General features: G+C 42.4%; 1 protein-coding gene and 1 long non-coding RNA gene across 3 annotated transcripts; one reads left to right on the top strand and one right to left on the bottom strand.

Annotated features, from left to right (window-relative positions):
* Positions 1–14: 14 nt before the first annotated feature.
* On the bottom strand, positions 15–25953 carry LOC134629300 (myosin-9-like). 2 transcript variants are annotated; one of them, XM_063476527.1, is made up of 43 exons: positions 25843–25953; positions 21904–22094; positions 21667–21807; positions 21398–21554; positions 21196–21223; positions 19799–19892; positions 19360–19380; positions 17957–18049; positions 16266–16329; positions 15771–15869; positions 15298–15441; positions 14606–14701; positions 14408–14484; positions 14131–14325; positions 13235–13408; positions 12816–12989; positions 11945–12059; positions 11508–11698; positions 11197–11318; positions 10801–10870; positions 10521–10681; positions 10280–10388; positions 9981–10112; positions 9614–9820; positions 9381–9518; positions 9126–9249; positions 8874–9045; positions 8560–8772; positions 8185–8329; positions 7889–8095; positions 7649–7753; positions 7203–7355; positions 6831–7079; positions 6301–6513; positions 5988–6200; positions 5393–5554; positions 5062–5190; positions 4709–4797; positions 4390–4513; positions 2181–2389; positions 1992–2100; positions 1702–1874; positions 15–897 (listed from the first exon to the last, which is right to left on the bottom strand). In XM_063476527.1, the coding sequence occupies exons 2-43, from the start codon at positions 22087–22089 to the stop codon at positions 792–794; spliced, it is 5883 nt and encodes a 1960-aa protein (XP_063332597.1). In that variant the 5' UTR covers positions 22090–22094; positions 25843–25953; the 3' UTR covers positions 15–791. The 2 variants fall into 2 exon arrangements, with proteins under 2 accessions (XP_063332597.1, XP_063332599.1); XM_063476529.1 differs by lacking the exon at positions 19360–19380.
* Positions 23491–27813, top strand: LOC134629302 (uncharacterized). The gene is made up of 4 exons (XR_010094058.1): positions 23491–25029; positions 25597–25741; positions 25826–26114; positions 26500–27813. It is a non-coding gene; the product is annotated as an uncharacterized LOC134629302 (long non-coding RNA).
* Positions 27814–27815: the final 2 nt, after the last annotated feature.

The following is a 27815-nucleotide window of genomic DNA, read 5'->3' as shown; positions in this document are numbered from 1 at the left end:
AATCTCACAAGACACAAGATTCAGATGCATTTATTCTCCATTTATTTCATTTAAGGCATTTTATAAAATGTAGAACAGCCTTACAATATTGGCATCGGTGTCTTGTAATTTCTTGGTTAATACAGTGGCAGGTATTTACCTAAAATAGGGCAAGTTCAGCAGGTAGAAACTAATGTGCCAATAGAAACCATTTCAGCTGCAAAGCATAGCACAAAACAGGAGACAGATCCAATACATGATGACCCAACACCAGTAAAGTATAAAGCCAGTGTGTGGGGTGGGGTGGGGGATAACCACCTATATTACTGCATCCACTTAGAAAGATCTGAACATTTCAGTCGTAAGTGTTTGAGTTGGCATTGTGCAATCTGGCTGAGGTATTAACAGAGTGAGAGGAAGGGCATACAGTACAGACTTTATACTGACACCAGCAAAGTGTGAAGCAGAAAAACTCCCAGAACTCCCAGAGTGTCCAAAACTAGCACAAAGTGACAACGTTCCCCCCCCATTTAAATCAACACATTGACCTCCATCTCAGATACAATGGAAACTGGAATGTTTGTTTAAACAGTGATATGTGTTATGACATACACGTTAAGTAGAAAAATATACTAAGAAAGTTTATATATGTAAAGCTTTCATAGAAAACATTTGCTGAGAGGAGTAAGATTTGGCCAAATAGAAATGCATTACATTTAAAGCAGGATGTGGGGAGGGAGGGGATGCAAGGTTACATTTATATGCATTATTTTTGGGGTCAGAATTTCCCTCTTGGCATCTCGTCCTGCTTTTCACTCAGCTGCAGGTTCAGATGATTCACTCGGCAGTCCGCTATCATCGTCGCTGTCCCCAATACGATTCAGGGTATGTCGCAGAGTGTGAGACACGTCTCCACGCCTTAAGAAAAAGAAAAACATTAAAACACAAGTGTAGCACTTTTGGATTTTGGGCATCCTTCACTTTGTGCTTTAGTCCTGGATTGCCTCAAGCTTGAAGAAAACCCTCAATTGTACACTTTCCCATAATGCATAACATAAACAGGCTTCCTTTAAATGACATTCTGTAAATTCAGCTGCTTTTGACGTCTTTTAATTCTTTACCCCTTAAAGAACTGAGCGGTCTGTGTCATATTTCAGGACTAGCAGAACACAACAACTGGGTTTGCATCAGAAGTTAGTGAGGGTGGTCTCTGCCTATTCAGCTACCCTTGTAAAACCTAGGAAACTATTCTAATGGGCCCCTTTACTGATCTATACTGAGGTGTCAAAACTCATTAAGTGTTCAGGAAGGTCGTCAAATGTCGTCTCAATGGGGCGAGCGCTGCTCAGCTGTTAACCCGAACACGCTGTCATTACTAACCATTTGTTTTAAACAGTCCAGGAGAATTTTGTGTGACACATCTCATATCCTGGACTTGGTCTGACACTCTGCATATTGCAAGTTTAAAGTTTCAAGGTTCTTAATAGCAGCCTACGTATGGTGGACATCGAGTTAGTGCAGCAGCCATGCCTACAATTAATGTAGATTTTGATGTTTAAGAGTTACTAAATTGTGCTTTGAATGCACGTGGTCATTATAATGTCTGTACTGTCGGCAACATGGAATATAAAACAAATTTCCTTTTTGGAAACAAAAGAATTTTCATGTAAAAACAAATAAACAAACCAAACAAAATGCGAGTTCCCCAACAAATGCCACTACCTAAGCTTGCTCTTCAGAGAGATGACTTCACGGTTCATCGAGTCTGCTGACTCAGCTGCATCATCCAGCTCCCTCTGCAGCTTCCTGCGGTAGGCATTGGCTCTTGTCAACTCCTCCTCCGATTCCTCTAGCTGACGTTTCAGCTGACGCATTCGGCTATTTGCCTTTTCAGCCTGCGGAGAACAGTCAGTGTGGGAACAAGCACATTAGCGAGGAATCAGGCTTAAATATCAGGATGTCTTAGTCCTCCAATAACTTTGAAATTACAAGTAAAGCGTGACTGGGTTAACCTGATCTTTGTACTGATCCATGTTGCGCCTCTCGTCTTCAATCTGTACCAGCACCTCTTTCAGCTTCTTCTCTGTGCGTCTCGTCAGCCTGGAGGCCTGCTGACGCTCCCTGCAGTAAACGAGAGATATGTTGCAGTAAGAAAGCCAATACAGTATATAAAACAAACGGTCCATTTCATCGCCCCTCACTTTGACTCTATGTCGAGCTGTTCTTCCAACTGGGCAATCTTGGCCTCTAGGCTGGTGATGGTGAACTTGTACTTAGACTTGATGGTTCCTTCAAGCTCCTGCAGCTTCAGTTTCAGCTCCTTGTTCTGGCGATCCAGCTGTGAGCGAGCGCCCTCCAGCTGCTGGGAGTTGCTGCGCTCTGTGCTCAGGTCCGAGGTCAGCTGATCGACCTTGTGTCAGACACACAGGAGAGTTACAGTACTGCTGATAACTACATGCCAAATTCTGTAACCAATCCAGTGCCTTCATAGTTAAAGTTACACTCAATTCAACAATTCAAACTCAGTTTTTCTAAACACTTTACAGATGAATAAATTTGCGTAACAACCAACTTTTCACAACAACTGCAAAATTACCAACCAGGTTAGGCAGGTTTTAAAATGTTGAGGTAAACGCTGGAGTTTCGTGAATGTTGAGGAATTCATTCTTAGGTTAGACCCAGATTTGTTGCCTGCTTTTGCTGCATTTTCCTCTGTTTAACAAACATTACCGTGCACTGCTCCTTTACTCACAACTGAATGCTGGAAAAGTGTCGTTCTTTCTTCTCTTTTGATTATTTGTGTATTTTATCAGAGTTGTATTCTGGTAATGGCATGCTCTCATTTTATACTCTGCCAGACGTGTTGATGATACTGCAATAAATTTAAGGATTATTTAGACTGAAGATTTTCTTTATAAAAAAAAATAAATAAAAAAAATATCACAATTTTATTGTTATGAGAGGTGTGGAGTGGCATGAAGACCATCATTGGATTCAGGCCAACCAACAGCAGGGGAGCTGAGGGCAGTGAGAATAGAGCTAACGAGTTGAATGTGGTTTTTCAACAGATTTGACACTGCAGTGAATGCTCCCCCCCCCCCCCCCCCCAAAAAAAAAAAAAAAAAAAAAAAACCCTGGAACCACACCAATGTCTCTCCCTCCCTCTCAACATAGCACCATTGCCACCTGTGAAAGTCCTGACATCCCTCCCCCACCTATCACTTTCACTCACGACCAGGTTCAGATGAGGAGACTCCACTCAGGCAAATCTGCTAGACCAGACGGGGTGAGTCCCCGTGTCCTCAAGGCTTGTGCCCCCCAGCTTTGTGGAGTCTTTCATAAACTGTTCATGTTGGGTCTGAGTCTGTGGACATTGTGGAGGACTAAAAATACCTTGGAGTATACATAGACAATAAACTGGAATGGGTTAAAAACACCACTGCACTTTACAGGAAAGGCCAGCATCTTTATTTTTTGGGGCGGCTGAGGTCCTTCAACATCTGTTGGAAATGCTCCGGCTTTTTTACGAGTCAGCTGTAGTCAGTGCTATCCTCTATGCTGTTGCAAACTGGGGGAGCAGGTTGAGGGTCACAGATGCCAACAGATTCAATAAACTGATCCAAAAGGCCAGTAAAATTGTAGGGATGGAGCTGGACTCCCTCAGGGTGGTGTCTGAGAGGCGGATGTTGTCTAAGATAAGACAATGCTGAATAATACCTCCCACCTACTCTATGACGCGCTGGCTAGTCACAGGAGCATGTTCAGCGAGAGACCGAGATTACAAAAAGCCCCATTGAAAGACACAGGAAATCATTCCTGCCCGTAGCCATCTCCCTGTACGACTCCATCTAACACACTGTAAACACTGCAACAGTTACACCCTTTTTGCACACGCTCTACAGTAAAATAGCAAATGACAAAGTTCACAGGTTAGAGTCAAATGTCATATATATTCTGCCTCTGTAATATTCTTGTCAATATTCTTGATATTCATTTATAATCACCTCTGTAAATTATTGATGTTTATAATTAAGCGATTTGTATATATTAGTGCTATTCTTACCATAACATATTGTATTGTTTAAATAGTTTAGTCTGTCACTGTTACCATCTTGGAGCAACTGTAACCCACATAATTTCCTCAGGGATTAATAAAGTATTGTGATTCTGATGATTAATCGTGTAGGGAAAATCTGATATTGTGGCAGACTCATGTGAAGGGCAACCCCTTTCATTTTTTTTTTTTTTTATTTATTTATTTTTTTTAAACCAGTTTTATATATTCTTAAACCTACTCAACCAAAGTGTTCACTTTATTCCTGTGAAAACTGATGACCAATAAAAATACTTAACATTAAATATTTGTCCTACTTATAAAATAAGATGTTAACAATCAACAGGTGTTCCTACCTGCTGTGTGCTTCTCCTCAGGCGATCATTGACCATTTCAGTGTTGAGCTGTTCCTCCTCGAGTTCCCCTTCGAGCTCGGCGATACGAGCCTCCAGCCTTCGCTTCTCATCATTCAGCTGAGAACTGCAAACAAATGAGGAAGAAAGAAGGTGATGCTTAATGTGATGGTGTCCCGAGACAAACATGTAGCCTGTGCAGGCAAAAGTAAGACTCAAAGTTGTTCCTGAAATCCGAGTTTCCATATTTAATTTTACCATTCGTGATCTCACACACACACACACACACACACACACACACACACACGTATTTCATTCATACATTTTGGTGTTGTTGCCGTTCAGCTCATCCTGGAGCTCATCCCTCTCGGTCTGAGCCTGTCTCTTGAGTTTTTCTGCAGCGGACAGTTCCTGGAGGAAACATTAGGCACAAATTTAACATACTACAGAGTTACATGTAAACAGTAAGATTGCAACACATTGAAAATGTTCTCAGAGTAATCATTTAATTTAAATGAAGACCCATTCTAGAGTTCTGACTCCAGAAAAGCAGACTGGGATACATAAAGTCATCACTGAGGAAGCTTTGCAAGAAGCGTCTAGCTCTTAAATATCTGTTATGTTGGCTAATTTTCACAGTTACGTCACTCTGTAATCGCCATTTCATCTCCATACCTCCTGGGAGTGCAGCATAGACGCCTCCAAGGTCTTGAGCTTCTTCTCAGTCTCTTTGGCTTCGTTGACAGCTTCATCTCTGGACAAACGAAGCTCATCCAGCTCTCTCATTATATCTTTCATTTGGGCCTGGAGTGTGGACATGAAATGTATTTAAGGTGAACCTTTAAATACAGGCTGTCAGCTCACTTTACAAAAAATTAAAAACTATGACAATGGGCGGTAATTGGTTTTATGGCATCTGTAAGTGTATGATAGTCTAATTTTAGAGTGGCAAGTCTCTGTATTACATTCTGTGTTGCGTTTATGGATGCATGCTTGCGTATTTTACCTGGAGTTTTTTCAGCTGTTTGAGGGCGTCATCGCGTCCCTTGTTGGCAGCATCGATCTGGGCTTCGAGGTCGGCCAGGTCCGTCTCCAGTTTCTTCTTAGATGAGATGGCTAGAGCGCGCTGCCTGCGTTCATCTTCCAGCTCAACCTCCATCTCTCGCACCTTTGAGGTTAAAACGTGTAAGAAAGAAATTATGGCTCAGCCAAATATTATACATCTGGAAAGTAATTATATTGTGGCGTGTTGGGGGAGCTGCTAGTTCTCTCCCATCATGCCCTGGGACATGTGCTGCTGTTTAGATGTTCTTATTTTATTGTTTATGGTTACACTACTTTTAACTGTTCTCTTGACTGTTGTGTTTATACTGTGGTACAAAGTCACTGACAGTTATTGTTTTATGGAAAGAATGCAGTACCATAAGTGAGTTTGGTTATGTTGTTATTGACCCTCGAAGCACAGTGTAGCACAACCAAGTGTTTAATAAGGCGCTCCCCCTACCAGCTTGGGGTCAAACAGCAAGCTCAATCCCTGTGTGGTGCTTTCTTGTAAAGATTCCTCTGCTTGCCACAATATGTTTGTAAATTCTCTGTGGAACCTGTTTAACAAGCTGCTTCCTCCTCTCTTCTCCCTGCTCGTCTCTGGCCTGCAGGTCTCGCTCAAACTGGGTCTTCATGGCCTGCAGGTTGACCTCCAGACGTAGCTTGGCATCTTCTGTGAGCTGCAGCTCATCCTCGAGCTCCTCCAGCTGGATTTTCATCTCCTCCAGCTGCTGCTCCATGGCACGCTTGGATTTCTCCAGGTCATGAACCTGAAGGTGAGCAGTTTGCATTGATAAACAGATTTTGAGTAAAGTGTTGCTCATGACTAACTTCCGCTGAGACAAGTAGAGGACGCCGGCACAGTCTTACATTCTTGCCGACGTCGTCTTTGGACGAGACCAAGTCTTCCATCTCAGCTTTGAGCTGTTTGTTGGTTCGGTCCAACTCGTCCTTCAGGGTCGTCATGGTCTCCAGCTCACGAGCCAGATTCAGTGCTCGTGTTTCCTTCTCTCTGGCTTCAGCTTCAGCCTTGTCGCGTTCCTCAGCGTACCGAGTAGAAATACTTTTTTCCTCTGCCAGCATCTAACAGGAGAAGAACAGCAGAAATAAATTGCTTCATTTGTGAAGCAAAAGATCCACTTTCCTCTTCAACTCAAGTGGCTGAGAAATCCGGTTACTCTACCACACCCTTAAGATTTTAAAATCGATTATGTGTGAGAGGTACATGACTTTTTGTCAACGTCTCGGTTCTTTACTTTCTCCGTTACTGTGTTGAGCAAACAATCCTTCATACACAACAACAATCTGACTTTATATGCATATTAAAGAAAGAAATATAACCACTAATCACATCTTACTAGAACAGTAGGAAACAGTCTGCTCTCATGGCCCTTTGATACCTGATCAAACTTCTTCTGTTTTTTCTCCAGGTTGGACACGGTCTGCCTCAGATGGTCCTGGTCCACCATGAGGTCATCCAGCTCCTGCTGTAAACGGGTTTTTGTCTTGTCCAGTTTGTCGTACGCTGCTGTCTTTTCCTCCAGCTGCAGTGTCATGCTCTCCAACTCCCGCTGAATTTTCTTGCGGCTCTCCTCGGCCCCCTCCAACGACAAGGCCTCGTGTTCCAGCTTCTTCTTCATGTCCGCCAACTGAGACGGGGGAAAAAAAAACAAACATTTGTAGACGTTCTTGACCTGTGGTAACTGAATCAAGGTTACAGCAGAGGAGAAGATCTCTATTGGCTGCTGTGTTGTCTTGCATTGTGGACCGACCTGGGTCTGCAGAGTGGAAACCTGCTTCTCCACGTTCTTCTTGTTTTCCTCCTCCTCCTCCAGCATCTCCCGCAGGCTGTTCTTCTCCTCCTCCAGCTGCCTCAGGCGTGTGGAGAGGGAGAGCTTCTGACGAGTCTCCTCTTGAAGCAGCTCCTGTTCAGTGAAGGAAATAGAACAATATAATCGAAGAGTACAATAACTTTTATTACTGGCTTGCTCAGGACTTCGACCAGTGATGTCCACCCTGAATTACTTTTATTAAAAGTCTTTTTTTTTTTTTTTTTTTTTTTTAAATACAAAGAAGTAACATGAAATGATTATTTCTGCATTTTCTGTCCTTGAATGTAATATGTGTAGCTAAGTTTTATAGCATATAAACTAAAACAAACAAACAAAAAAAAAAAACCCTTTTCATTAGAAGTAATAATGAATTTTGGCATTTTCACCTGTGTATCCTGCAGCTGAGACTCCACAGAAGAAAGGTCCTTGCTGGATTTGATGTTCTTGCCCTCTGCTGCACTCAAAAGGCTGTTTGCATTGTCCAACTCTGACTAGATATGATGAAAGAAAAAAAGAGAAGTCCATTAAATAATAATTCATTTGTAGCTACATCCTCCTCCTGTACAAGCAGTTCATCAACCTTCTACCCCTTAAATAAATCACCCCTTCCAGATGACTAGTCATACCTGTATCTTGGTTATCTTGTCGGCGAGCTCCTGCCGCTGGCGCTCACTTTCTCCAAATTTGACCTGCAGTTCTTGAACCTGGGTTTCGGCCTTCTTGCGACGGTGTTCCGAGTCCCCCTTACCTTGAGTCAGAGTCTTCAGCTCGATCTGCAGCTCATTCAACTCGCTCTCCAGGGCATGCTTGGTTTTCTCCACTGATGCTTTGTTCTGCAGGAGCAACAAACATCATTTTTATTTATTTACTTTTTTAAAGATGAATGCTGACACCTCCATCTTCTGACCAGTTTTTAAATAACCTTTTTGGCCTGCTCCAGCTGTTCGTTGAGCTCATCGAATGCCTGACTGTGTTTTTGCCTCATATCGCCCATCTGCTGCTCATGAGCCTTGGCCTCATCCTCGAGTGTCTTCTTCAGCTGGGCAACCTCACTTTCACGCTTGCTCCTGCATGGACAGGAGGAGGAAATAAATGACCAGAAGCACAAATCTCAAACAGTTCGTTTACATTCAGTAACTGATGAAGGGCTTTCTATCTTAATCTTGAATCTCTTAACATACAGACTTGTATTGTTCAAGTAAACATAAACAGACTTAAGGTCCAGAACTTCTAAGGAATCGGTCATCTCATTTTCCAATAAATTGTTGGGTCACATCTATGCAAGCCTGACTGTCACCTCAGCTCCTGCTGTGCTGCAGTGGTATCCAAAGTGTCCTCCAGCTCAGTCTTGAGTGCCTCCAGCTCCTCTCCGAGGTCTCGCCGTTGTTTCTCAGACTTGGACCGTGCCTGCCTCTCCATCTCCAGGTCCTCCTGGAGCTCTGAGATCTGGGCCTCAAGCTCTCTTATCTTCTTCTGGGCCGTGTTCTTGGCTGCAGATTCTTCCTCAATCCTGGAGGTTAGGCAGAAAGAGTTAATAAAACAAAGCCAGTCTTCCTTTTGTTAGTTTGAAATGCAAACAGTAAAACCAAACGAATTAAGTATTGGACTAACCTAGCAAGTGCAGCCAGGAGTTCCTCCTCTTTTTTGGCCAGCTGAGCTCTGAGTTCAGCAATCTGGGCCTGCAGGTCTGCAATCTGGTCATGGAGCTCGGTCGAGTCTCCCTCAAGTTTACGTCGGTTCTTCTCCAACTCCTGGCGCACCTTCTCCTCTTTTCTCAGACGTTCTGCATTAAGAAAAAAAAAAGTAGGAAAAACTGCAATCGACTCAGTGGATTCAAAAACAACCTCAATGATAAACACTTGCCCTCCAAATCTGTGATCATGGCTTCATGTTTATTCTTGAGTTTCTGCAAGCTTTTGGACTTCTCTTCCTCCTCAGCAAGGTTGGTGGTGAACTCGGAAACCCTCTCCTCCAGCAGCTTTTTCTCCTGAGGTAAAAATGCATAAAACATATGAACATTTAAATTGTTGTTACTCTGCTGGAATATTTCAGGGTTAAAGAAATATTCAGTGTATTGTGAAATCGTCAGTATGGGGATGTTAGCATGATGTACGACACCTTGTTAAGCTTGTTGTTCTGGTCATCCAGCACCATGATGTCCTCCTCGAGTTTCTTCAGCTTGGCATCTGTAGTCACTTTCTCCATCTGGAGCTTCTGCCTGGCTGCTTCCTCCTCATCCAACTGCTGTTCGAGCTCCTGTATGAACCAATAAATACAAATAAATTATATTAATACCTTTCCAAAAGAACATTTTGATTTCTCTTAAAGCCCGTCGCCAGGACTTTACAGACCGTGATGTTCTGCTGCATCTTTTTTCTCTCATTTTGCATCTGAACGACCCTCTCCTCCTCTTCCTCCAGACGAGACTCCATTTCGTGGAGGATTTCCTCCAGCTCCTGCTTCTTGATGGCCAGACGGGATCGCACCTCCTCAGCCTCGGCACAGAGCTCCGTCTCAGCCTGAAGCTGCTCCTGAAGAGCCAATTTCTCTGCATTCAGCTACCAGAGGAGAACAAAGGTTAAATCTCCAAGCTTCAGAAGACGTCTCATTGTGACACATGTGTTGTTATGAATTTTTTTTATGTTCTAGGTTTAAACTTTGCCACATTCACACAAGAGAAAAATTTAACTGATCAAAAGGTTAATATGTGATTCTTACCTGTTGCTGCTTGGCCTCATATTCTTTGATCAGCTCCTCAGCCTGCTCTTGTTTCTCCTTCACCTTAATCAGCTCCTCTTCCTTGGCCAGCATCTCCTCCTCCTGCCGACTCACCTGCAGCAGAGGCTTCACCTGGAGGAGGAAAAATAAATAAATAAATGTCATTTGTCACACAGGGAGTGGCCTTGAAACCAATTAATCTGGTCTGCTTACTTAATCACTGCTTACGTTTGTCCCAAGTCATATCTCTAACCCCACCCATGAAAAAAAAAAACAAAAACCCAATATTCGTCTGTTACCTTGGTGAAAAGTCTCCACCACTGCCAGTTCCTGAGTTTGAGATAGGCGGCACAGTTTCGCTGGATAACCCTCATGGCTGTCAGCTGCTGCTGTCTCTTGGTGAACGCTCTATAATTATAATAACAAATAAAGATTACCCTGCAGACCAGATTATGAGAACTGAGTAAGAAATCACAGCATGCTCCAATGTTGCCCATGTGCAAAGGTGCTAGCTGAAATAAAATAGCTGATGTCTCATACTTGCGGGCCACATATCCTCTGCACCAGGCCTGGAAGCTGATGATCACATCAGTGATCTTTATGTCCCTCTCCTCCTCCAGGTAGGCCAGGACTCCAGCCCTGAAGAACACTTTGCTCTGACCGATGCGGTACAGGTTTGGGTCGAGTTCCAGGGCTTTGATCTGACATGCAGAACAGGGAAGTGTTTCAGTAAAACAAAACAAGACTTGTGATGAGTCCTCTTCCTCTTATGATAAATTGACAGCTTCTACAGCTGATCTATTGATTGTGTTGTTCTTACCATGAGCACACAGGCTTGCTTGCCGTCCATAAATCCCTTTGGAATAGCGGTAGGAGTGAGGATTTCATACCTGAGAGAGAAGATCACCATTAAATCAATCAGCAGATAAAAAGGCTGACACTTTCAGGGTTAAAACTAATCTGTAAAATCAGACTGCTGTTGTTCTACTTAGACACTGAGGTGGTTTAATTAGGATATCAACATTTACAGCATTTAAAGAAAGAATACAATTTAAATAACAGCCCATCATTCTTGTATGAAATGCCCTCATGGGAGAGTTTATTTAGCAGTGGATAAAAATGAGCCTAGACCTCTTATATAAATGTATAGAAAATTAATTAATGAAAAAAAGATGACAAAATGTCTTTTTTTTTTTTTTTTTTTTTCTAAACCTACCTCTGTCTGAACTCCTGGAAGACGATGCGGTTGGGGAAGCCCTGTCTGCAGATCCGAATCCCCTCTAAGACTCCGTTACACCTGAGCTGGTCCAGAACCAGGTGAGCTTCCAGTTTCCCAGCCTGGAGGAAGAAACGATTGAAAAGATGGATTCATGTGTTCCATTTATTAATCCTACAAATGCTGTCAGTTTCATGGTTCAGATAAACAGGCTCAAGTTGGCAGATGCACATGATCAGATGCAACAGTTTATCTGGACCTGCAGTGCTGAGAAATTCATCAAGTGTGGCATCAGTTTGTTTATTCAGTACCTTCTTCTCGTGGTTCGGGATGATGCAGCGGACGAAATTGGGGTTGGTGTTTCTAAGGGTGGTCATGAGGTTAGTCAGCTGCTCCTTGTAAAGCTGACCCACGGTGCGGAACATACCCTTTCGAGTTTTGAACGCACCCTGCGCAGAGTCCGACATTCCTGCCACCTTATCCAGGCCGACGATACGATCCACTGTTAAGATGCACAGAGCACAACTGAGTTCAGCTGTGTTGATCATTGTGTGACTTGGCTCTTAATGGTGCTGACACTAGTGAAGTGATACAATTTCAGACTTGTTCTAATGCACATAAGTAGTCAGTGTTTTGCATTACATCACGCAAAAGAATTAAATTAACTTTATAAAGCTAAGTTTTTATGCCTCACACTCAAAGAACTGGGCCTCTTGGATACACAGATAAAGTCAGTCGCATGACCTACCATCTCTCCACAAGTCAGAGGTAAACTTGTCTGTAGACTGGTTGAGCAAAGTGGCCACACACTCATTCAGAGGATCCATGTTCTTCATCAGCCATGCGTTTGCCTTGTAGTCCACCTGCAGGAGATGGATGTAAAACACCACAAGATGATCAGCAACCTCGGCCTTATTTATAAGTTTGTGCTTCAAATGCCCCGTTTTATATAGAAAAGAATTATGAACCTGATGCTTTGCTGCAATGAATAAATCATGCACCTGGTAAAGGTGTTTTTGTATTCCGTGACCCTGAACTGGTTCAGAAAATACACTGATGGATGAATGCTGTGTGGGCTGTCATTTTGCTGCCATCTAGTGGCACGTAGAAAGTACATTACTCAAGTTGTGACCTTAATATTTTTCAGTTTTATTTATAAATCCCCAAGTTACAGTTGCCTAAAGGTGCTTCGTGTTACAATGAAACAAAAAAAAAAAAAAAAGCCAAATAATCGGATGATCTATGAGAAAACACTCGGCGACAGTGGGAAGGGAAAAACTCCCTTTCAAAAACTGGAAGAAACATCACAAAGTGACCGTCATCTGACTCAAATACAGCGTTAGAGTATCTGAAAATTACACTCATCATTTAAGAATAGCAATAGTGCAAAGTAGTAAGGAGCTGGAAATACATGGACAAAGTAAACTTATAATACATCACTCCCAAAGTAGTTTGTATACTTGCGAGATAATACAGCAACAGTGATTTCAAGGCTTATTTGCAGGTTCAGGAACAGAATTTATAAGATTTCAGTTACTACTACTAAAAATGTTGTGTATCATTTATTTATTAAAATAAATACTAATTAAGACTAAAAATAAAAAAAATTCACATCTGACCTTTCCAGCATAGTGAATGATGCAGAAATCTGCATCATCCTTGAGTTTCTTGGGTTTCTGGAACTTGGGGTGTGAGCCCTGCTCCTGAGACACCTTCTCCACAAACGACTTGTCAGTGGCTTTGGGGAACCAGCACTCTTCATCCAGCAGGGCCAGGATACCAGGAGGACCGGCCTGTAACACACACACACACACACACACACACACACACACACACACACACACACACACACACACACACTTCAGAGGAATCCACTCAACCATGAAGTTTGGTTTCCATGCCACAATTATTGCACAACTGTTTGCTGTGAAGAACGTAAGCGGAAATTTCTGCAGAACACACGTAATTAATCGGAGGCGTCGCTCCAGGTTAAGACCGTTACTGCCGGAGGAGGAATGACAACTATAAGCTAACATACAGGTTTTTCAATGAGGTCGATGCAGGGCTGCAGATCGAGGCCGAAGTCGATGAAGCTCCACTCGATGCCCTCCCTCTGGTACTCCTCCTGCTCCAGGATAAACATGGTGTGGTTGAAGAGCTGCTGCAGCTTCTCGTTGGTGTAGTTGATGCAGAGCTGCTCAAACGAGTTCAGCTGCAGGAAAAAGGAAAACAAAAAACAAAAACAAGGACAGAGTTGTTTCAGTAAATGGAAAATAAAACATTTTTCCCTTGTAGAAATAAACTGATTTTTTAAATAATTTACATTTATAATATTTATGCTGAAAAATCATGAGGTTACACAGTTTGAACTGCTAAACTTGGTGTAGTATAGAAGTATAAGTATATACACAACTTAAATCTTTCGGCTGCTCTCTTTAAGGCAGATCCTCTCCTACTCCCAACCCTCTGCATGTCCCTCCCTACATCCATGAAGCTTTTGTGTGGTCTTCCTCTTTTTCTCCTACCTGGCAGCTCCATCTTTAACATCCTTTGTCCAGTATATTCACTATCCCTCATCTGTGTCCAAACCACTCAGCCTGGGCTCTCCCTCTCTGACGAACTCATTTGTAATCTTGACCGTTCTGCTCGACCCCGATGAAAATCTGAGCATCTTCAGCTCTGCCACCTCCAGCTGCACCTCTTATCTTCTCTTGTAAATGCCACCGTCTCTAAACCATGCCTCATGCGATCGCTACAGTCTTGTAAACCTTCCCTTTCACTGCTATCCTGTTACAGATGTTGATTGTCCCTTGCTTCGGCTGGTGGATCCCTGGTATTTAAACTCATCTGCTTGTATTATTTTGATTGAACTTTTTCCTCTCCTCTCTCTGCAGGATGCAAAATCAAACAGACAATATTTAAGTCTAAATGTACCTCAAAGATCTCAAATCCAGCGATATCCAAGATACCAATGAAAGAGGCTCCCTGCCTCTTGGTCTTATCCAAGGCCTTATTGATTCTCATGACCAGCCAGCGGAACATCCTCTCGTAGGAGGCTTTGGCCAGAGCCTCGACTGCAAACTCGGCCTGCTCCTGAGTCTGGGCCTTCTGCACATAGTCCCTACCAACCTGGAGAAAAGAACAGGACAAATGTGGATGAAATGTGTTCCTAAAAATGACATGACACAACAACAATCACAGATTTTCAGACCTTGATTCTTGGAGACAAGATGGCTCGTGTGAAGTCGGTCACATTGATGCCGAGCAGGTGGCACACTTTCTGAGCAGCTGGGGGTGAAACACGGGTAACATATTGGATCATGCAAAGGTTGATGCGTGAATGAAATGCCATGCAGCTGAAGGCACGCATAGAGGACAAGACGATGGTGGTGTGTGTAAATGCGTATACCGGTGTCATCGGGCAAGGAGGCCTGGTCAGAGTTGCGCTCCTTTTTGAAAGTCATGTTCCCCAACTGCAGCACGGCAGACACCACCTTCAACAGGCCTGACCAAGAAACAGAAGTCAGTGTCTGCATGTCTGGTCACCTTGCAAATTAAAAACACCCAAAAGATATTCGGACCTATCCAGGAAATCAAAGGCATAACTAGAACGTCGTTTTAACCTTGTGCCTTACACATAACCTGACGTCCACCTCCCGAGACACATCAGGTCGACCCAGCCCGTAACAACTGAATGGTGTAGGAGGTCATGGTGTAAGGTTGTTCAGTCTAAAATTAACCTTGATTTGTAAAAGTAGTATGTCTACTCTATACACGACCTGACCCAACTTCCCAAAGCTTTTCTAGCCTTTCCCAAGTTTGTGCAACAGCATCATGGTGATGTCACACCAAATCACATGCATTAAATTATTTTCTTGAACTTGTCACCCATCTTATTTAAAGAACATAAAATAGCATTTCATTGGAATTTCAAATAAATTAATGCCTAAAAATGTGAGATTTGAGAAAAAAAACAGAACCCCACAACACCACCACCAGTTAACACGTGTGCGGAAAACCTTAGAAAGCATCATTAAAATCAATTAGTCAAAATTAACTTGCAGATTAAGCGATAGTTAAAATAAACAAAATGATAAGTACCAGTTATTTCCTCATCTGGGATGCTCATGATGTTAAAGGCCTCCATGGTTTCAGCATACAGGTCTTTGTCCTGCTGCCCGGGAATGGTCACGTGTCCGTTGGACAGGAAACGGTACTTGCTGTAATCCTCCAAACATAACTCAGCTGGATAATAATGAGAAGGAGAGAGAGAGATTTATTCACCATTCTTCATTTTATTTCTGTAAAGCTAAAGAAGATTTTGGCCTTGCATTGGCTCAACCGCAAACAGAGCTCTGCACAGTCGCAGTGGCTATAACGACGGAGTGAAGAAAAAGTGAAGCTCCATCAAAGCGGCCCAAGTCGGCCATTTCCGATGCATTATTATGAGTTCTTCATAGATCGCAGTGATTAAAAATGTAAAGCACATGCAGCTGGCAGGGCTGGCACAGTTACTTGGCTCTGTGCAGCCTCTCATTACATTCATGCTGTGACAAAAGGGTTTCAGTGCTCACAGCGCAGCTTCTCCCCGGCTCCCGACAGCATGTAGTAGAAGATGTGGAAGCTCCTCTCGTCTTTAGCTTGTCTCACAGCTCGAGACTTCTCCAAAAGATCTGACAATTCAATCAAGGACAAAACAGCAAAAGGAAGAGCAGCAGCACAGCGTCATCTATAAGAAAAACCAGTTCATGGTAAAGTGATTAATTTAATCTGTTTGGCACCTTTGAAGCCCTCAGATTTTATTCATCACTTTATCTGAACTTCAGTCCTTTTCTTACAGGAAGGCTAAATGTCCAGACTACTTTTAATGATGCATAAATCAGAACTTAACAGGTGCAAGGTTTGGCAAAGAGCAGGGATGCCTCCAGAATTTTTACATTTGTGAGGGCGGCCAGTGCCCCTCTTGGCTCACCCTCAAAGGCGCCCCGGGGAAAGAGGTGTAAGAGTTTAAGGGATCATTAGCTCTTTTTTCAGATTAGGCCAGAAGAAATCAAGTTTTAAAAGGATACAAGTTTCAATGTTGGCTCCAACGATGTAACCATTGACATCAAAGTTGATCCTGATGAATTTTCCCTGAAAAAGATATATATATTTTTTTAATTTAAATTTTTTTTAATCCACCACAAAAAGATATTAAGTCAATTTTCACCGAACTTTTACAGACTTTGAAAATAATCAATGCATTTGGACCAAACAGCAGGAACTTCTACCCAGGCAGCATCTTTCACCAGTGTGCGATCCAAGGTGGACCATTTCCTGGTAGTTGTATAAACATGTAGATAACCTTTTGTAGCTCAGATTCTTTCAAAGTTAATATTTCTATTGTATTTCTTAAATAGTACTTACAATTTAAAAAAAACAAAACCTACACTATTGGTTTGTTGTTTTTTTTTTAATTATTTGTTTTGGTTATGTATGTTTATTTGGGGATTGTGTTTGGAGGGAAGAAATTTATCGTACAGAGAAACAAGTGTCTTTACTGCACATGTGACAATAAAACTTTAATAAAAAAAAAATAAAAAAACCCCTGATGTGCACCACATTTCAAAAAAAAAAAAACATGACTCTTAAATGTCAATGTGATTCTCCCAAAATGTGTACTGACTTTATGAGTGAAAAGATTTAAAAACCCTGGTTGTGTCTTCTGGATTTCCCGGTTCTCGGTCATCCGGGTTGCAGTAGTTTAAGTGCTTGAAATGAACAACATGTTCACACGTTACACTGTTTCAAAGGAGTGAATGAGGCCATCTAGGTCCACTGTGAATGAGGGTCGATCTGATTTCCTCGTGTTGGTGTTGTTCCCAGATCATCATGAAAATGTTGTTCCAGGATCAACATTGCAAGTGACCAATCAGAATGTTGTGACGTCATACTTTTGCGACTTCGGGAAAAACCGCCGTAAAACAAAAAACTGTACTTAAGCTGTGAGAAACCGCCTCTGTCCGCCGATCAACGGACCCTGACCCTAATCCTAACCCTAACCCTAACCCTTTAATAAACGGTAAGCAGAATTGATATTGTCCTTGCAACACTGGAATTTCATAAATGCAAGAATGGCTTGGCGCGCAAAAGAATAACGTCACAACATTCTGATTGGTCACTTGCAATGTTGATCCTGGAACAACATTTTCATGATGATCTGGGAACAACACCAACACGAGGTTATCAGATCATCCGTGAATGAGCATCACTGAACAGCAGCTCTCAGATCTACGATGGAGTCTTGAAATCTCTTCCCCACTTACACCTTGGCTCATGTGACCCTTAATGACTCGCATGATTACAGGGTGGGTGGGTCGGCAACTCTCAGGACTTGGTATTTAACTTGGGTTAAATATCTGTGACTCTCCATCAATTTTTAAAAAACTGAAAAGACCTCCTGGATCAGAGGAGAAACATCTTTAAGAACTACAGAGAGAAGTCCGGATGCCTTCATTTCAAGCACTTAGACGTGATAATTACCGTTTGCATTATTTAAAAAAAAAAAAAAAAAAAAAAAAAAAAAAAAAGACTCAAAGTCTGCAGGTGTATAAGCAGACAGGCGGGGGTTTTGGTCCAGCTGATCGCTGCATTCATCCTAAGTTCAAGTGTTGTTGCTTCATACATGCTAGGCAGAAAAAGTTGGTAGCTTCTGCTGTTTGAACCCTTTTCAAAGCTTGTTTTGAAAATTTAAAGAAAATAGAAAAAGAGCAGCTCTTACAAATCTTGAGGAGTTGTCATTCTTTACAGTCTTTGCGTTGCCAAAGGCCTCCAGGATCGGGTTTGCTTGCAGCAGCTGCTTCTCCAGTTCCCCCTGACAGAGAGAAGTCAGAGCCACAACAGAGTTGGATTCAGTGGTTTAAAGTGACACTCAGATGGATGCTGGTTAAGCAAGCGCAAGTTTAAACCACTTTTCCTGCAGCTCTGTGACTAGCGAGCGGAAAACAAACGTGTGCAGTGACTTATTTACTTTATTAAAAACAATTGTGTCTGCACAATTAAAACAACAGCCTCAGGAAAAGTCATTATTACACACACACACACACACACACACACACACACACACACACACACACACACACACACACACAGCACAGCAAGCCCGCTCAAGCACAAAATCCCTGTAAGATTTTCTGTCCATGCATGCACAAACAAGGGATCACAAGCAGCACACATGCAGGTTAGTCAAAAACCCCAAAAGGAAATGCAGGTAGATTCCAACAATCGGTATACAGTTACACAACAATGACAAAAATCGCAGCAACTGAGCAAACAGAGAGCGAGTTTAAAAAACTGCTGGTGGGTGGAGTGGGAAATGTTTCACATAGACAAACACTATTGTGCAGTTCAGCCTCAGATAAAGTTACTGCTCAGCTGCTCTGTTGTCTCGTTTCCCTTTATTTCCTCACACCACAACAGATTCTTTAATGTGAATGAAATTTTTATTTGTGCAGTGTAGCCGTCTTTGTTATTAGGCAAAAACTGAACCCAAATATAACGAGAATCAGTGAGAAAGTGCAGCACTGGAAGGAGCGAGAAAAAAAAAAAAAAAAGTTATTGGCCTTTTAAATTTGCTTTAAGTTTTTGGAACACAAATTGCTGAGTTGTTGATCATAAACATCTGGTTAATTAAAAATGTAAACAATAAAACTCGAATTTGTAAAATAATATTCAGTTGAAACTGTCAGAGTGGCCTCGATTGGAAGTTACTAATCTTAATCTTATCATTTTACACCCTGTACACAGCCAACTGTGTGCGCTGTTATATAATCAATACAAAATATGGAAAGTGCTGTTTTAATGGGAAGTTTTGTGCATTCCTGCTTGGTAAAATTGTGTTGTTATACAGCTGAAACTTAGATGAAATAACATGTTTCGTGGGTTTGCAGTTTCCACATGCTTTAAGTCTTTTTTCCAAAGCTAACTGCTTGATCTTAATGAAGATGCAAGTGGTCTTTCCTCAGCCAGAAAGCCAAAAAGCACATTTCCCCAAGCTGCTCCTTTGAAGCCGTTATAATGGTTAGTTTTGTGTAATCTTGAATGCATTTTCTACAATGTGAAGAAAAAAAATTGGTTAGTAGAGAAAACTTGAGTGGACATTTATGAGGTCATAAATGAACTCACATGTGACAACACAGCAGAGCCCTGGAGAAAAAGTAGAAAAAAGAAAGTTGAACAAAACTGATGCCATCTTCAGTGCAAGTATTACATAACTGCAAAGGAAACCTGCTGTCACCTGGTGACTCAAGAAATGATTAATTAAGCAGTTCGTGTCCGGTCCTGCTGAATAACCTACATTTAACATGAGTAGTACATGAACACACACGTGCACAAACACATCTGCGTTCCGCTTCAGTTGGAGCCGCCGCAGAGGTGAGGCGGGCACGTCGAGACCTGAAATAGGAATGCGGTCGCACACAGCTTCCTCGAGTAAATCACATTAAACAGATGGACTAACAAGGAAATCTACTGATACTTGATGTCAGAAAAGGGGAGGGAGGACAGAGCGGGAAACCAGGTAATTCAACGTTTGTGCAAAAGGAAGAGACGATGATTTACTAACCTGGTCTTTTTTGGACTTGAAGGATGAGGCGACATGAGCAAGATACTGAATGACTTTCTTGGTGTTTTCCGTTTTTCCTGCTCCTGACTCCCCACTGCAGCAGAGAGATTTTCACACAAGCATTATGATTCATTTACAATTGATAACTGAAGTAAAAGCAACAACAAGACAGAAAAATATCAATTTGCAGAAATTTAAGTAAATACTGATGCAGTTTGAGGTTAGAGTGATATATGATGCAATTCTATGGATTTATATCAGCATAACCTTAAGGCATAAGACATTTATTTAATAAAAACTAAGCCAAAAATGCAGAAGCAGTGTGTGAAAAACTAAAGTACACCTTTGCTGCTTGTACAGGAATTAAGATTGTAAGTAGCAGCCAGGTGCCGCTATTTAAATGCACTTTATTGACTGATCATCAGCGAGTATTGAGCGCCTCTGTAAAAGCGGAAGTTTTGCCAGTTTGCAGGTCTGACGCATTCAGATGCGAGTCATTGTGATGACGACGAGGAAAGGCATCAGCAGCGATTTTAGAGAATCAGATGCTGCTGCCTGTCAGCGTGGGGTTATACGGTCATTTCCAAACAAAGCATTCAAAACTGACAATCTTCCCAGGAGAGCCACTCCAAAGTCAGACCGTGCACCACTTGAAATATCAAAGTTCAAAACAGTATAGTTAGAAAAAGATTGAACAAATACGGCTGTTTGGAAGGTCTGCCAGGACAAAATAACATCTGTTGCAAAGTTACATCTGAACACAGCAGTGTTCTTTGGACAGACGAGACAAGAGTGGAGAAAGTCTTGTCAGCATCACATTGATGAAGACTCAAACATGACATACGACTACACACCTCATACAGATACCAAACCCGGTGTGGTGGTGTTTGCTTCGGACTTTAAGACAGCTGTGAATAAACTAATGCCCACAAACCCCAGTGAATGTGGGGTGGACTTTTCCACGCTCTGCTTCTGCGTGTTGGCTGCAACGTGTCATGTGCGGTTTTTTGTTTTATTTCATGAAGTCTTGACAGGTGCACCATCGCCACGTTCAACTGAGGTAATGACAGTGTTTTTATTGCCTTTGGGAGTCTAGAACAATCAAATAATTTAGTCAAGTGTCTAACGGAAGACCTCCTTAAGCTTTACTACAGTGTTTGCATGAAGGAGGACACACTTCAAAAAACAGATATCAAATTTAAGTTTTAAAAAAAAAAAAAAAAAAAAAAGCTTAAAGTCTTGCTCTGGAAATGAAACTTCTAGACTAAATATTAGGCACTGGATATAATGCATGATGTCAAACTTTCTGCTACAAGGAAAAAAACAAAAAAGGTAGCGCAAACAAAGGGGGGGGATGATGCAATTTGTGTCAATAGCAAAAAAAGAAAAAGACTTGCGTGCAGAGGATGGACTGATCTTCACGATCTGTAAAAGAGAAAGATGAGACTCCAGATCAGAAACTAAGGTGAAGTGTGTGACATTTTAAGCATTATTTTTTCCTTAAGCGTGCCAGAAAATTTCTAATTACATCCTTGTACGGTACATCATTGACCTGATGGAGTATGGACGTGTTTAAAACTAATTTTACAGCTGCGTTACCCTGCATCATGCTCCTGTAGGCCGTGTCTGTGATGGCGTAGATGTGAGGGGGCATCTCGTGCCTCTTCTTGCCCTTGTACATGTTCACGATCTCCTCGCTGTAGATGGGCAGGTGTTTGTACGGGTTGATCACAACGCAGAAAAGGCCGGAGTACGTCTGCGCGAGAGACAACACGAGACCAATCAGTCGACGAGGAGCAGCAGCAACATCGATTTCAGGAAGATCGGCGACATTAAAATGCAACAAAAACAGATCCCTGCCCACTCACATAGATGAGTCCGGAGTAGTATCTCTCCTTGAGGTTGTGCAGCACAGAGGCCTCGTTCAGGCAGGTGAGCTCCGCCATGTCCTCCACCTTGTTGAATTTGGGTGGGTTCATCTTCTGAATGTCATCCTTGTTGAACTTCACCTGAGATTAACAGAAACAGAGTCAGGCTTGCTGAACAAGGCTGGGACAGTAAAAAGTACACACTGCAACACAGGCTTGTTGACTCTTCAGTTTCACCTTCTTGCCAGAGTCCGTCAGCTCCACCACGCACTCGTCTCCCTTCTCCTCTTTGATGGAGCCGGCCTCAAAACCCATTTTCTCACTGGGGACCCACACCAGCTTCTTGGTGGCCCAGTCGGCCTGAGCCAGAGGGTCGGTCACCGCACTGCGGTCCCCATACAGGAACTTGTCTGCATCCGTCATGGTAGCTTTTAAAAAAAACAAAACAAACAGAACAAGAGCGTTTTAACAAATATCAAAGCACTGTGACAGTCTGATCTTTCACATCTTACAGACAAGAGCACTGAAGTTATTGGGGCAAAAAATAAATAAAAATAAATAAATAACTTTCTGTGAGAATTAAAAATACCTCTTTACAGAGGGGTACGCACATTACTTTACAGCAGTCATTTCTGTGAGATTAAGGGCTACAGATATGATGCGCTGGATTATTTTGACATAATTTCTTGCAGGTACAGCGAACAAACTCCTGAGTCTCGAATCACAAGCTCCCAGAGACGCTGCTGAGTTTACCAACCCCAAAACCACAGTCGAGGCAAAAATACAATTTAAAACGCAGATGACTCATGAGTCCAAGTCATCTACACGGTCTGTACAAAAAACCCCCATTTACTGTTGTGCAAGATTTAAGACCATCCAAGTGACTGTGCACGTTTGATTCATTGAAAGATTTCTACATAAAGGCAGGCTTACGACACTGAATGCAGTGTGTTCACAGTGGCAGCTTTGTTGCATGTCATCCTTCCTGTTGTCTCTTTTGTGTTGTAACTGAACAAAAGACACAAATGAGATAACTCAGTAAATAAAAATATTCAGATTAAGGATTCAGATCAGACCACCAATACTGAGGACTGTGCTACCTCATCTTATGTGTGTGTGTTTGTGTTCTTTTTGAAGATGATGAGAACTGAACTGCACCACAGGTCTGGACATCTGCTCTGCAGCTGTTCCCCGCAGTGTCATTATGACCATGTAGCCTCTTTTCCTGCAACCACCTTTAACTTTAAACCAGAGCTGGGACAGCCAATCACAATCCAGATACTAATGTCAGGATCACATTATTGACCTGAGGCTCATCACAGTCAGACAAAATAATTAATCTCTTTTCAGTTGCGCTCTGCTGTACGACTGCTTTTATTTTTCTACCTGTCCATCTTTTATTCCCCATCAGGCCCGCATTCCTTCCTCACCAACTCATTACACGGAATTCCACAAATTCCCGACTCCTGCTCATCATCCGTGACCCTCTGTTCCAGCACAGGTGATAAATGTGCAGCTATGCTGCTCTGTGTAGAGCCTATATATAAAAGGCCTGATGGAGGTCTGTGGAGGGATGCTTTTGCACTCAGAGTGGTAGAAAGGAATGTCGGAGCAAGTCTGGACAGGTGGAGAAATGTGATTATTCCCCAGCCACACCCTGGAGAAGTACTCAGGGCTGCAGAAAGAAAAAGAAATGCCCTGAAAGACATTAAAAACCTAAATAAATAATCAACTGGATGTGACCTTGCCAAGAAAATTAGCACTCAGTGAATGCAAATTAAAGTTATTGACAGCCAGCTTTTTTCTCCATTAAAAGAGTTTGTTCAGATGAACACTGATTTATAATCTTTTACTTACAGCTTAGAGCTTTGAGTCGTGCCCACTAAACAACAGTTCCATTTTCTGTCAAGAAAAAGGCCCGTCTGTGACTGAAGCGTGCAAAAACTCCACTTCATTTGTTGCACAAAAATAAGAGACAAACCAGGACTGATAAAAGGAGATGATAAGCTTCTCATAGATCAAACTATTTGGAACCGGTTCTCACCCCTGATGTTCAAAGCCTTTAGATGACTTAAGCTAGTGGAACATTTCCCCTTCCTGAAGTCATATTAGAAAAATCAAACATTAGAAAACCAATGTTTCAGCTGCATCATGCAGGGCGGAAACTACTGAACTCCAAGCAGAGAGGTCGGGAAAGAACTCAAAACATCAGACTCAGTGTAGATATTGTAGGTAGAAGATAAAGTTTTCCACACATCAACACCATCCTTCACCGATTAAGGATATAAATACAGGTCGGTTTTATCTAATGATCCTGAAATGATAAGTTGGGCTTGAAGATTGCTCATCATGAGCGCAGCCTGCACACCCTCGATGCTGAGACTCATTCAGAGGAGCCGACGTCTCTTGGATCAGAGGGAGGATGATGGAAAAACAGCAGAGCGGTGTGTGTGTGTGTTTGTGTGCAGAGATAAAGGCACAGATAGAGTGTGCGAGTGCGCTTAGAGTGAGGGATAAAAGGGATCAGTGGAGAAGGTGTCATCTGTGTCTCTCCTAAGTTCATTATGTGCTCAGAGTCTTGAAGTGGGGGAGGAAGAGGAACACACTGACATTTCCTCTGCTTTAATTCAGGACTAAAATCCTGCAGAACTTCGTGTGCGTGAAGCGAAGCTATGACGGCTAAAGTCTTTTACTCTAAACTTTTTAGATTCACATGCATGTGGCTTTTTTGATGAAGCCACCAACAGGCCAACTTCCTCAGGAAGTTGCACACACTGCCTTTGCACATTTTGACATGGTGGAACAAAATAAAATGAGCTACTTCAGTATTCTCCGTTCCTTTTATAATTAAAATCCAAACATTAGCTATCGAAATCCGTGTCCTGGTGAACCTCCGCTGAGGTCGGGATGAAGCTCGGCCACATCTTGAAACAGATCCACCCTCAAACACAGCACACGCTCTCCTATTGTCTGCAAGGGCCCGTTTAATCCACCTCTCTTGTGTTCTTCATCACGTTTTCAGCATCTCCTCCACTCGCCTGCTCTCTTTTGTTCTTGGCCGCCAGTCAATCCCGGCTTTATCCGGGCTTCCGTGGCTCTTACCTAACACAGAACACGCGTCCTGCCGTCTGCAGCCTGGCTGCTGATACGAGGCCGGTGGGGTGACAGACTGAGGAGGAGATGTTGTTGAGAATTGTTTAAAATGTGACTGCAGTCACAAGATGTTTGATATGTGAAACGATCGTGGCTGAAAGATGTAGATGGACGAGTGAAAAACAGGTTAAAACAGAAAAGTCAACTTTAAGCCGAAGATGTTTTGCATTTCACTTTGTGTAACAGGCAGAGAGCTGACTAACACTGAGGGTGAGATGGCGTTTTTTTCTGCAGGACCTTGGCTGATTTTGTGGTCACAGTGAAATTTAATTACAAAAGAGGAAGAATTGATTATGATCAGCAACCGGTTTTTGCAAGATATGCCCGTCATACAATTTAAAAAAAAAAAGAAAAAAAAAAAGGATCTTTTTTTAAATAATTCATGTATGTGCTGCTGCACTGATCTTTGTCCTCTTTGGTGTCTGCTCTCCAATTTTGTGCCCTGCGGACAGACATAGCAGCTGGGTGTGTGCAGTTTGTTACATGAAGGAAGTCAGACAACTCATCTTGTGCAACAATGACAAAAACTGCATCAAACTCAGTAAATAAGGCGAACATGAGCTCTCGGTACCTCAAATTATTTCAAATTTTGTTTGTGAAATTTGTGCCATATTGTCATCATCACTTCATGCAGCCTTCCACTCAGTTCATACAGGCCACCAAAATAAAACTTTTAAACTACACAAAGTTTATTCAGCTGTTTGAGGCTAAAGTTCTGAATTATTGTGAAGGTTTAAAGCCCGTCGAAGTAAAGCTCTCTGATTGTTGGTTTCACAGGTGTGAGAACACAAAAACGTCTGCAAGCTCGCGTCTCAGCCAACAAATAAAAAAAAAAGTCACTTTAAATTGTTATAGAAATAATTCAGCAGTCAATGAGACGATAATGGAGCACGCGCTTCACCTGACGAGAGAACCTGCCCAGGTGTGAGCCATCACATATCTTATCTCTTAATTTCTTACTTTGAAGTCTTCGCTACAGCTAAAGCATTTCTATCTCTAACTGCAGCAAACGAGTGGACACACCTGATTTTCAGCTACAGGCACTGCAGGTGTGATGGGTCGCCTTCCTGTGTTCGTGTTTGCAGCAGCAGCAGTCCTCCTCCACCGCCTTCTTCTCGACACCTTCACAAAACAAGCAGCTGCTCAGGAGGGGCCACAAAAACACCACCTCTCCGCTCCTCTTCGTCGCGTCTTCAGCCGGCTGTCCGCTCCGTCAAGCGCTCCTGCTGCTCAGGCGTGAATCAGCGAGGATGCATCGACTCCACCTGGGATCGGCCCAGTTTTATTTTTCGCAGGTGAGCCAACGGCCCCGCCCCCTCCTCGCGCACTTGAACGCGGTTGCGTTCAAGTGCTCCACGTAAAAACGCGGACTTGCGAGTCGCTCTGAATCAAAAAGGAAGAGATTTGTTATTTTACAACCCGGATAAAAAATTTTTATAAAACAAACAAAGTGCATAAATCAGAGTTTACTATGACGATTTTGATGCGGCGAATGTTGATAATGAAACAGAAAATGGAAAATACAGTTTGACTGACCATGCTCACTAACATGAAAAAAAAAATGACTAATTTAAAATTATGACTCACTTAAGTTCCTTGTCAGTTTTTTTTCCTGACATGATATGATTGTCTATCAATAATGAATGCACAGCTTAAATAAGTACCTGTTGTCTTCCACAGCAGTACTGGAAAAACAACCAAAGGCTTTCAGGGACTAATCCTCATTGAACATCACACATGTGGAAGTGCACAAATGTTTAAAAAGGATCAACAACTGTAAGTTAGACTCTGAGGAAGAATGTCGAAATGTTCACTGGTGCAAGATCACTGATCCCTATAGTGTGTGTGTGTGTGTGCGCGTGTGTGTGTATGGGGGGGGGATGCAGAGTCTGGGTCTGTACCTGCAACAGGAGCAGAGGTGTGGCACCTCTCATGTGTCATTAATGACTGTAGCATGTAAACTAACATGTAAGTCTGGTGCACAAAGTGTGTTCCTGTTTTTATCATTTCATTGTTTAAGAGGAAGCTGATTGGCCCCACTATCACTGCAGACGTGTCAGCCACAGTGGGCCTTTGCACCGTATTTCTGGCAGGGTGTTTTTATCTGTAAGAACAAATTACATTCTAAGGAAAAATGAAGTAACAGAAACAAGAGCTGTTCTCACAAACATCCGAGCACATCCCAAACAAGGCCAAACGTTTACCTGTACCTTGTCTCCCGTCCACCAATGAGGTTCTGGTTTAATTTCCTACCTTATAAGGTCAGAGATTTCCAGAAAGAGAGAAGGAGCAGCGCTCAGGGGCGGAAGGAGGCGGGGTGTATTGTTGCGAGGTCTCGCTGTGGTGTAACTTTCGTTTCGAGCCTTGTCTTTACCCCCAAGCCCCAGTCCCGCTGCTGTTAAAGACCTGACACACATCAAAGATGAGCAGAAATGTAGGAGCAGCAGGTCGCAGCATGAACGAAACAGACGCGCACGCTGTCAGCAGTCTGAGGGGTGTGAGCGTGTATTCATATTTTTGTGGGGACCAAAAATTGGAAGTTTACTATACTTGTGGGGACTAAAAGCCTGGTCCCCACAAGTTTGAAGGCATTTTTGAGACTCAAAATGTGGTTTTAGTGACTGGGTTACAATTGGGTTATCGTTAGGTTTAGGGTAAGGGTTATTGTTAGGCATTCATTTTTCATGGTTAGGGTAAGTGGCTAGGGAAAGCATTATGTCAATTAGATGTCCCCACAAGATATGAATACCCGACTCGTGTGTGTGTGTGTGTGTGTGTGTGTGTGTGTGTGTGTGTGTGTGTGTGTGTGTGTGTGTGTGTGTGTGTGTGTGTGTGTCTTTAACTGGTTTAACCTGTAGGCAATAAAATTAAGCATAAACACTTAAAGTTAAGATTACTGTTAATAGATTTGTCCCACCTGGTGGATGAAAGTAATCCTTAAATGTTTTACACATAACCCTTCACTGTAAATGCCTTCATTAAAATACCTCTGAAAA

The sequence above is a fragment of the Pelmatolapia mariae genome, linkage group LG6 (assembly GCF_036321145.2).
Source record: "Pelmatolapia mariae isolate MD_Pm_ZW linkage group LG6, Pm_UMD_F_2, whole genome shotgun sequence".
NCBI lineage: Eukaryota > Metazoa > Chordata > Actinopteri > Cichliformes > Cichlidae > Pelmatolapia > Pelmatolapia mariae.
This window is presented reverse-complemented; position numbering and strand designations above follow the sequence as displayed.